Source organism: Chelonoidis abingdonii, chromosome 9 (assembly GCF_003597395.2).
Source record: "Chelonoidis abingdonii isolate Lonesome George chromosome 9, CheloAbing_2.0, whole genome shotgun sequence".
NCBI classification, from domain to species: Eukaryota; Metazoa; Chordata; order Testudines; family Testudinidae; genus Chelonoidis; species Chelonoidis abingdonii.
Window position 1 is genome coordinate 17,780,420 of NC_133777.1, and position 11,441 is coordinate 17,791,860.

Sequence of the window (11,441 nt, forward strand, 5' to 3'; positions counted from 1 at the left end):
ACAGAACAAAAAGACAGTCCCTGCCTCAAAAAGCTTATGCTCCAAGTAACTTGGGTCGAACTACAGTGTATCTTACAGAAAGGGAGGCACTCTGTTTTTTCTCCACTGATATCTTCTGGTGAAGGTCTTACACACTACAATTAAGTAATCTCTCAATCTTTTTGATAAACTAAACAGAATGCGCTCTTTAAGGCTCTCACTGTAAGGCATTTTCTCACTGAATAATTTTTGTGGCTCTTTACCCGCCCCATTTTTTCAAAATCCTTTTTAAAATGTGGGATATCAGAATTGTATGTTGTATTCCAGTATCAGTCCTATCAATACCAAATAGAGAGAAAATCACTTTCCTACTCCTGTTTAGTTTTCTAGGATTGCATTAGCCCTTTTTGCCTCAGCATTGATCTGCAAGCTTATGTTCAGTTGCTTGTATGCTCGGACCTTTAATTTCATGAGTCACTCCCTTTCAGGATACAGTCCCCCATTTTGTATGAATGGCCTGCATTCCTTGTTCCTAGATGTACAACTTAGATGGATGAATTAAAATATTTTGTTTGAATGGGCCTACCTTACCAAGCAATCCAGATTATCCTGTGTGACTGCCTTGATCTTATTATTTACCACTTCACCACTCTTTGCGTCATCCACTCATTTTAATCAGTAGTCATTTTATATTTAGTTTTAGGCAACTGATTAAAATGTTGAACTGTACTGAACCTGGTACTGATCCCTGCAGAACCCGGCTAGAAGCACCCCAATTTGAAGATGATTCCCTATTGACAACTACCTTTTGAGATCCATAAATTAGCCAGCTCTCAATCCATTTAACATGTGCTTTACTGATGTTGTCTAATGCTATTTTTTAAATCAGAATGTTATGTTGTGCTAAATCAAACAGTTTACAAAAGTCTATACATACACAGTTCCCTTTCTCAACTAAATGTGTAATCTTCACAGAATTGGGTTTGTGTCATAAAACTTATTTTCCATCAAATCATGAGATGAATTACATTCCTAACTTTAATTCTTTATCAGTGTAATTCTATGTTTTATCTTATTTTGCTAAGGATTTATGTCAGGCTAACTGCTCTATAGCTACCGGGGTCATCCCACATGCCCCTTGTTGAACACTAGCACATTAGTAGTCTTCTGGTATTTCCCTGATATTCCAAATTTTATTAAAAATTAGCATCAGTGACCAAAGTTCTCCTCAGCCACCTGTTTCAGGACTTTTGAGTACAAATTATTCAGGATTGTTAATTTTAAAATGTTTATCCCTAGTATATGATCTTCGACCTCCTCCTCAGTTACTAATGCACTGGAAACTACTTCATCAGCCTCATATATGATTACATCATACTGTTTCTTTCCAAATACAAACTAGTAATATTTATTGAATAGTTCTACTTTTTCTGCATTATTAACAATTTTTACCATCTGATGTTATTTCCCTAACGTCTTTGGAATGCTGTCAGATGCACAACCCAAAGCTCCCCTCCAGCCAGTTCCACCTCTGATTGTGCTGGTTGCTGAGCTCCCCTCTTCTAGGTCCTGAAGTACTTACTAAACTTCTTTGTTAGGACTCCCTTACTGTGTGGGCTGACAAGCTCTCCCCTTGTGAATGTTTCTAAATGTGTGAGGCAGCAAGCTTCCTCTATGAAACCCTTGATAGGGCAAGGCACAGAGTTCATCCCATGACTTCCGAGGGTATCTGGCTCCCTTGACTGTACCTTGCCTCATCTCATGACCTCCTAGGGTGTCCAGCGCCCCCACCCCCGACTGTGCGAGGCACAGCGCTCACCCTATGACCCCCTAAGGTGTCTAGCTCCCCCCCTACCAGGACATCCTGACTGCAACGCACAAAGCTCACCCCATGATCCCCTTGGGTAACTTCCTCCCATCAGAGCCCCCCGACTGGAAGGCACAGAGCTCATTGCGTGACCCCCTCGTGTTCAGCTCCCCCCTTACCAGGTCCCCCTGACTGCAAGTCAGAGTTCAACCCATGGCTTCCTAGCGAGGAGGTCCCCGCTTAGTGGACTACACCATGTGGGGCACTAAGCTCCCCACTTCCGGCACCCCTGACTGGGGGAGCGGCTCAGTCTCAGGGCTCCCCAAAAGCAAGCGAGCTCCGAGCTCTTCCCTCAGTGTGACGAGTCGCTGCTTCCCTGGGCCAAGGCCTTCACGCTGAGCCTCCTTCCTCACTCCCTGCCCCAAGATACTGAGCTCACCTACTCCCCGTCAGCTAGCTAACTCCCATCAGACTGTAGGCCACCGGGCTGCGGAGCGAGCCCCTCCCAAAAGGCGGTCACTCGACTGCATCAAGGTGAGCGGATATTAGGTTGGTCCCTTCACACTTGCCTTCACCCTTCTCCCTCCGGGACCGGAAGTATTCCGGTTGCTCTTGGATACCTGGCGGAAGTATAGACAGCGGGTCCGAGGACGGGCCAAATAAAATGGCGGGCGCCGCTCTCAGCCAATGACAGCACGAGAGACAAGAGAGCGCTTCTCTCTGACTGGGAGAGCAGGTATCGCGAGATCTCCGAGATCTCCTTCCACCACCCCGAGTTCCCATAACACACTGCACGCGCCTGGCCTCTTCCTTTTTCCGCCATCTTGCGGCACCGGTGAGTTATGGGCCTCTTTGGGCTCTAGGCGCCATCCGCCGTGTACTATCTCCATCCTGGCCCTGCTGGCGTCTTCACCCACCTTCCCGCCACCTCCTGACTCCGCCCAAGCGGCATAGTCTGTTTTGAGTCGCTTGCGCCCGCCACGGCCGCCGGTGGAGCCCCCCGAATAGGGAGGGGGGAAGCGCTTCCCTAGCCGGAGTCCCGCTCACTGGAGGGAGCTGTGGGGGGAGGGGGAGTTCCGGTGGCAGGTTGGGCCCCAGGAGCGTGATGGTGGGATCGGGCCAGAGGAAGGTGGGGATGGGTGTTGGGGAATGTGGGACTGTAGCCTGGGCCTGGGAGAGGCGGTGGTGGAGGGGGCATGGTGGGGGTGGGGGGTGCAGACGTAGGCTTGGCCTTGGAAGAGGAGGAAGAATGGGGCGGGAGGGCGCAGTCAGTCTCTCTGAGTTCGCGCTAAATATCCCGTAGTTTATCTCCTGTTAAGTCGCTGGGTGTTGATTGAGTTTAGCAGTAAATGCCGCCGTGCACAGTGCAGATAAATACACCAGGCAGGAGTTTATTGCATGTGGCACCGTGGCTTGATGCAGCCTCTGGACTCCAAGCACCTCCGAGCCTATTGTAAAACTGTATAGCCCCAACGCCGACAGTGTAATGGCAAATGGGGTGACAGTACAATGCCTTGTTTAACTATGGGATATGGTGCCCTAGTCCTCAGGACATGAGCTTGAGTGCCCAAGTGCCACAGTATCTTCAATGTGCAACTGGATTTGTGCCAAAGATGGGTGAATTGGACAATACGTAAAAGGTTTTGTCCTTGTTCTGGACAAGGTATAATGCGGGGTAAATGATTCTTGAAACCCACTGTCAAGAATTGAGAGTAATTTAGTAAGACCCCTCCCCAAAAGTGCAAAGCCATGTCATTGTAATGGTATAACCGTTCTGTAATTTAAACAGGGTCCAAGATGTTGCTCAGTACTCCAGTGCAGTCTCAACAGGTCTAGGTCCTTCTGTGAGATTTTAGCCCACATTAACCAATAGGTCCAAAAAGAACTAGTGACTGCTTCAGTCTTGGAGTGATTGATTTCAGAAAGTACAGCTAATCTCTGGAAATTAGGTCTTTCTCATGTTGAACACCTGAAATCTCTGGTCACTTATGAAAAATCCTGGTTGGGATGTCTTGCAGCATCTTTAAATATACTTTAAGTCTAGACTGTAAGTCTTTGTCTCTGAACATTTCTTATTGTAAAACACTAAGTTTTATGCTGTATATGTTGGATAAACTTTTTGTGACATAAAATGTAGACTGTTGAATATAGTTATGGATTTGAATTGTGGTGGACATGCACAAATAATAGTCTGACCTGCATGTTGTTTGCATAAAACATCCTGAAGCTTTGTCAGAATAGTAATATCTGCTGTTTTGAGTTCAAATATTTTGAAATTAACAATGTTAACTTTTAGAAAAAGTATCCCTGCTTAAATGTAAAAGCAAGAAGCTAGCACACATAACTAACTTTGTTCCACACGCAGGCATCATGGTGCGCATGAATGTTCTGGCCGATGCCCTTAAGAGCATCAACAATGCAGAGAAACGTGGAAAACGTCAAGTTCTCATTAGACCGTGCTCTAAAGTAATCGTGCGGTTTTTAACTGTGATGATGAAGCATGGTAAGTCATCAGAAAGTAAAATTCATATCTAATTATTTCTGTAAAAGGTAAGAGGCACCAAAATAGTGTAAAGCTTCACTATCTCCTGTAGCAAAAAGCGACAGAGTCCTGTGGCACTTTATAGACTAACAGATATATTGGAGCATAAGCTTTAGTGGGTGAATACTCACTTCGTCAGATGCATGTAGTGACATCTGACGAGGTGAGTATTTGCCCACAAAAGCTTATGCTCCAGTACGTCTGTTCGTCTATAACAGTGGTTCCCAAACTTGTTCTGCCGCTTGTGCAGGGAAAGCCCCTGGTGGGCCGGGCTGGTTTGTGTACCTGCTGTGTCCATAGGTTCAGCCGATCACAGCTCCCAGTGGCTGCGGTTTGGTGCTCTGGGCCAATGGAAGCTGTGCGTGCCGAGGGAAGTACTGGCTGCCGCTTCTAGCAGCTCCCATTGGCCCAGAGCAGCGAACTGCAGCCACTGGGAGCCACGATCGGCCAAACCTGCGGATGCGGCAGGTACTCAGATGGGCCCGCCAGGGGCTTTCCCTGCACAAGTGGCTGAACAAGTTTGGGAACCACTGTTCTGTAAGGTGCCATGGGACTCTTAGTCAATTTTTACAGATCCAGACTAACACTGCTGCCCCTCTGATACTTGACATCCTGTAGCAAAGAGGTATTGCATCACTTGCAATGTTTCAAACCCCCCCAAAAAATCATTTTGGGGTGGGGAGTGGGCAAAAGCAAATACTTTGTTTATTGTCTTTTGCTTGGTGTGTGTAGTGAAGGATAGAATTGGAAGAACTTGGGTATGCTGCCAAGATAAAATCAACAATGCAATTTTTTTTAGAAGCTATCCACAGTGGCCAGTGTTCAGTGTCTGAGTGATTCCTTAGGTAAAGCGTGCATCGCCTTTTCAAGTGAACTGAAGTTGCATTGAGTTTGACTCTGTGGGGAAAATGAGCTGGTCAGTTACTCTGCTCTTTTGTAGAGTAAGCTAATCAACTCCTTAAACTTCAAAGTTGAAAAGAGTACTTGGAGAGATGCAGGACTAACCTTACAAAGTTAGTGCTGCCTCGAATATTGCTGGATATGAGACAATTGTTTTAAGTACATTATATGGAGACTAATAGTTGTGTATTCAGTAATAGCTGAAATGTTGATGACTTGTCTACATGAAAAAGTTGCACTATTTTAACAGCTGAGTGCTAATAGTTTTAAGGGTGATTGTTAACCCAACTCAGTGACACCAAGACAAAAGACTGTGTGGATGCTTATTTGGTTTAGCTTAAGTTGATTAGGACTCGTAGGTGAAACAAAATGTCAGTCTTAAACCAAAGTAGGTTCCCAAAAAAGCTTGGCATCAGTTTAATAAAACTGGTAGATGAACTGATTTTAAGTTAAACCATTGTAGCTTTCTCATGTAGACATGGCCTAAATGTTAAGTTTTTGACTTGTCTGCATTTGAGACCATGCACTAATTTGGATAATAAAGGTTTTGCTTGATTTAATCTTTCACAGGTTACATTGGTGAATTTGAGATCATTGATGATCACAGAGCTGGGAAAATTGTTGTTAATCTGACAGGCAGACTGAACAAGGTAGGGATATCCCCTGAGTCCTGAACCCACCGATCTGGATTCCACCACGTGAGGGTCACCCTGTCCCCATTACCCGGCCCTCTTACTCATACTCATGACTGTGTGTAACCCACTATATGAGCGATGTACCCTCACTGCTCCCCTACTATATCCTGACCCCACCCACCGTGCGCCCCGCATTGGGGACATTACAGACTGTATGTATTATATGCTGAACCATAACCAAATACCAGCACCCCCCCATACTCTGTATGTTGCCTCCGATAGCTAATGACTGACACATCAAACTCTTTGTATCATCTTTATTTAAATATTTTCTAATAACCTTTTAAATCTGAATTCTTTTTTTCTTTCTAGAAAGCTGTGTAATTCTAAGAAATATACACTCTTCATATGTATTTATATTAATCTTTTGAAGGAATTCTTTAAATGTGGTTGTGTAATGATAGATGATTTGATAAGGGCATGTGGCTTAAGTGGAAGCTTTTTTAATGATTGTGCTGAATAAAAATGTGCTTGAGCAACCATAACAAAGTAAATGAAACTTGTGTGGGAATATGTATAGGGAACTCTGCTTGCCAGCACCACTTTCTCTGCTTTTTCTTTAGGAGCTTTCTAGTAAGTACTCATTGTCCACTCATGCACCCTGTTTATATTTGTGTAGTCTGATATTATAGTTTCAGACAACAATTTAATTATTTCATAATCAGTGAGCTAGAAATTGAATACTTAAACATTTAAACTGACATCAATTGGAACGGATTTGTTTGGAAAATGTTTAAGAAATGCAAACTTTTATCCAGATGATGCATAATAGACCTCTACTCTGATATAATGCGGTCTAATATAACGCAAATTCAGATATAATGTGGTAAAGCAGCGCTCTAGGGGACTGGGTTGCTTTACCTCCTTATATCCGAATTTGTGTTACCGCAAGCGGTTCCTCTGCAACCGCCCGCTGTTTGGCACGGCAGGCCTGGGAGGGAGGAGAAGTGGAGCTGCGGTGTGTTCGTGGGAGGAGGCGGAGCGGAGATGAGCTGGGAGCGGGGAGGGCACGCAGCAAGTAACCGGGGGGAAGGGGGATGAACGAAAGGAACCGCTCCCCACTTCAGCTCATCTCCGCCTCCTCCCCTGAGTGCACCGCTGCTCTGCTTCTTTCCCCCTTCTCCCCCTTCCAGGCTTGCCAGGCCAAACAACTGCCGGGGAGCGGTTCCTCTCCCTGCCCTGATATAATGTGGTCGGTGAGTTGTTTTTGGTCTCGTGAGGACTGCGTTATATCAGGGTAGAGGTGTACTAGTAAATGACTAGAGAAAATTGTAGAAGCCAAGCCTTTCTGCTACTAACTGGATTTTGTCTGCTATGAACTATTGAGCTGTGCATCTTGTAGATATGTCAGTGCACTGCATAACTTCTTCCTAAATATTCATGTGTTTTTGGGTTGTCAAGAAGATTTCTTTAACTGTCTGGAAATCCTGTGGGCTATATAACTTGACAGTTACCATCATGATCTATTATAACAGATTCCTCCATTGGTTCAAAACCATTTCTCACTGAAATAGTTTACATGAAAACACTGCCCATCTGGTATGTCAACATTGGTAGCAGAGAAAGTTGGTAGCAATTGGTAGCAGAGAAAGTTGACCTTTCAGGAGCATATTTTGGATCACTTCCATAAAGAACAGAAGTCTGTTCAAATAAACTTGTCTTTCAGCTGGAAATTACATGTCTGAAGTAGGCTGAGGATTCTAAAAGTGCAGTAGTAGAGTCTCATAATTTCACCAGATGGAACTTTATAACAGTTTGGAGTCTGTTGTATTTTAGGATAAGGGTGTTTGCTGTCACTGAGCTACTTGGCAATTGTTTTTTGAGTGATGTTTGGCACAACCAAATATGTTTTTCTAGAGTAGTTCTGTTACTTGGCCCAGTCAAACATTGAACAATGCAACAACAGCATACTTTTTGTACATGCGTAGGTGGCAAGGACTTGTTAAAATAAATGTAAATACCAATTAAATGGTGAAAATAAAAGTTGCTATCTCCTCCATTTTAGGGGCCAGATTATTAGCATTGCCTGTTATTGGCACTTCAACACTTATGATATTGACCTAAGATATACTCTATATTCGTAGTTCTAACTACACTGTATACTTCTGGTTTTTAATCATTTGCATAAGATTAGTATAATTAACTTGAATATTTCTTATTAGGTGGTGAGTTTCTAGGCATGATTTTTAATTTCTCCAACATACATAAAACCTAAAGGTTTGTGTCCAGGTAGTTAACTTTGTACCTATTCAATTCTTTTGCTATGGTTAAGAACCTGGGAGTAGTCTCAGTTCCTTAGTAAGAATGCTTGGGAGTTAATGCTTTCTTTAAAGTAGTATACAGCATGCTCGTATGCTCTCCGAGAACTCAACTGACCACAAAATGGCTTTGCCTTCTGAGTTTGTAGCTCCAGCCGTAATGTAGTTTCAACCTACCTAGTTGAAAGGAAGAAGGGAGTAGTATCAAAGCAGCTCAGGACTGAATAGTTAGATCCTTTGCTTAGTCCAGCTGACAACCTGAGTATGCACCGTGGATGAAGTTGAGTCAGTAATGGAATGCCATTCTTGGACACTTAGATCTTTCCCTGTCATACAAGTTGGATACTTGATTGGCACTACTAATCCCCTTCTGATCAATGATGTAGAGAGAGACATAGCGCTGAATGCCTTTAAATGCTGCGACTTGTCTAGAGAGACAAGGTAGGCAAGGTATTTTTTTATTTTATCAACTTCTGTTGGTGAGAGAGACAAGCTTTCGCGCCACACATAGCTCTTCTTCAGGTCTGGGAAAGGTATTCACAGTAAAGTGCATGGTGGAACAGATTGTAATGGACCATTCAAGGGAGAATGACCTGTTAACACCTCTGCAGTCATAGGATGAAAAGGGAAGTGCTTGTTAATGGGTTATAGATGGTTTTATGACTTATTACAACAATTTTCTTTCCCAGACATGATGAAGAGTTCCATGTAGCTTTGAAAGCTTTTGTCTCATCAGCAGAGTTTGGTCCAATAAAACATTACCTCACTCACTTTCTCTCTCATAACCTAGGACCCAATGGGGCTACAATACAACAATGGAAGAAATATATGTAGTAGTCCTCCTGTATCAAAGTTCTTCAGCTTCTGTTGGGGTTTTGTTTTATAGTGTGGTGTGATCAGTCCCAGATTTGATGTTCAGCTGAAGGACCTGGAAAAGTGGCAGAACAATCTTTTGCCTTCACGTCAGTTTGGGTAAGTGTCAGATATGCGGAGTTAAATTGTTGAAATTCACAAATAATAACTCATAGCAGTTCTCCTAAGTGAAAGTAGTTGGTGCAAAAGAAAACCTCTTAAGATAATTTCATAAATGAAACTAGCATTGTTTTGAAGATCTCTGTTCTGATCACTTCTTCAGAAAGAGGACACACACTTAAAAATCAGTTTTTATATAAGCATTTAACTACTGCTAAAAGTTAGCAGCAAGAGACAGCCATCTCCGTTTCTCAGTTTATGCATCTGACAAGACTTCATATAGTTAATTTCATCTACATCATTCTCACTCTTCTCCCTCCAAATGTTGGTCTTAATTCTATAGAAACATTTGAAAAGAAAGTTGTAATAAAAATACAGATTAACAGGTACTTGAGTATAGGTGTAGTATCAGAAGTGACTGAGGTCTTTTTTTTTTTTTTTAATTCTCTAGGTGTCAAACTAAGGACTTTCTTTTAATAGAGGCCTTGGCTGTTACATTAAATCAATATAGTAGAATCCCACTGACACTGAATCTTGTGAATAAGTGAACAGACACACCAAAGCAAGGAAAGATTCATTGCTAAATGTACAGTTACTATAAACAGTTAACTGTAGCTAAACATTGCTCTAATATTCTAGTACATATACTTCAGCATATTTTGTGTGAATTAAATAGAACTTCTTGTGAGGTTAATCTTAACAGTCAGCTTTTGTCCAGAAAGCATGCTAATTACCATAGATAGGTGTTAGCCAAGGTAACTTTAGTTATTTCTATCTCCAGCTGATTACTAATATTCAAGTATTAGCAGCATCAACCTGAGCAACTTTGAGTTCTACCATATGAAGTTTTCAGTTAGCAATCTGGCATAATGCCAGCTATACACTTGTTATGAGCAGGTAATTGAAATGGGTTTGAAAATGGTGACATGGTCCAGCTGCAGAGTTGGGACTCATGACCCTGGTAATACTGGTTCATTTCTACGATGTAACAGGAATGTCAAATGAAAATTCCTAGTGTAGATAAGGTTTGTGGGGAAGTCAGGAAGTCTGCTTTAAAGAGCATATCGTCAAATTTAAATTTGACATTAGTACAATTTTAAATTCTCACACATTTCAAAATAGCATATTTATAGAATTTGTGTAATTATTTTACATTAGGACTGTTGTAGTCTAAGTTGTCACATTTCCTTGCACTGGCTAAAGAAACAGACAGACATTGCACAACAAAAATGAGATTGGACGGTTTTTCTAACTGTATGAGTGGTAGGGAAATCTACCATAATATGCTACTGAAAATACTTTTTACTTAATAGGTACATAGTGCTGACAACTTCCGCTGGCATCATGGACCATGAGGAAGCAAGGCGAAAACACACAGGAGGCAAAATCCTGGGATTCTTTTTCTAAAACTTGTAAAACAGGCATACTAATAAATCGTTCAAATGGACTCTGTTTGCATTCAGTATTAATGGTTTGGAACTCTTCCTTTGGGAATACTTACTAATTCACTGCAATATGTAATAACACTTAAGACCTAATGGTATACGCCACACACTGTAAAACATGGAAAACGTATTGTAATTGAGCCAGTTCTAGATTTGGCATGTATTCTGCTCTGCTTACAATTTTCTAACCAAGCTGTTAATTCCAGTTCAACAAGAAACAAGTTATAGCCAATTACTCCAAAATGCCCCCAAATCCTTTGTGTAAGTTCTGGAATGTTGAACTGCACAGTATTATAGCCTATGACTGGGGCCACCTCTTATTGGGAAGTATGAATATTTAGTGCCTAGGGTTGTTAATGTGGATTGTTTGACCTTAAGGATAGGTAATGAAAGATGGTTTGCAAGTTGCTATGAAGACAGTGTCCAGGGAATAACGAAGTCGCTTATGTGCTTTGAAATCTAAATCCTAATCTTACAGAAGTTTCTACTAGTCCAGGAGATAAGTACAGTGGACAATTAATCTATTTTTTCCTAGGTTTTCCAATTAATCTTTTTTTTAAACAAGCTTTAACAAATGCAAATGTATATGCCTTCTCAATGTAGTTGTTCAAATTTAGAGTTGTGAGGTTCTGGGACTGTTGAACCCATTCCAGAATGGCAAAAAAACCCTGAGATCTCAAATAAACAGCAGGCAGCAACAAAAATTGGATTAGTACCGAGTTATCAGTCACATTCTTCAAAGTCCAAGTACCCCCAAGATAAAGTGGATTTTTTTTTAATGCCATAACAGGAGAAGAGACCGAGCTCATTTCAAACAGTACCAGAGAACGTGAAGCAGGCTTC

The 11,441-nt window shown here is 42.1% G+C and overlaps 1 protein-coding gene across 2 annotated transcripts; it reads left to right on the forward strand.

Annotated features, from left to right (window-relative positions):
• Nucleotides 1–2,458: 2,458 nt before the first annotated feature.
• On the forward strand, nucleotides 2,459–10,597 carry RPS15A (ribosomal protein S15a). 2 transcript variants are annotated; one of them, XM_032790487.2, is made up of 5 exons: nucleotides 2,459–2,621; nucleotides 4,152–4,289; nucleotides 5,799–5,878; nucleotides 9,068–9,153; nucleotides 10,467–10,597. In XM_032790487.2, exons 1-5 carry the CDS (start codon nucleotides 2,474–2,476, stop codon nucleotides 10,558–10,560), a joined length of 546 nt encoding a protein of 181 aa, XP_032646378.1. In that variant the 5' UTR covers nucleotides 2,459–2,473; the 3' UTR covers nucleotides 10,561–10,597. The 2 variants fall into 2 exon arrangements, with proteins under 2 accessions (XP_032646378.1, XP_032646379.1); XM_032790488.2 differs by lacking the exon at nucleotides 2,459–2,621 and adding an exon at nucleotides 3,330–3,449.
• The last annotated feature ends 844 nt before the right edge of the window (nucleotides 10,598–11,441 follow it).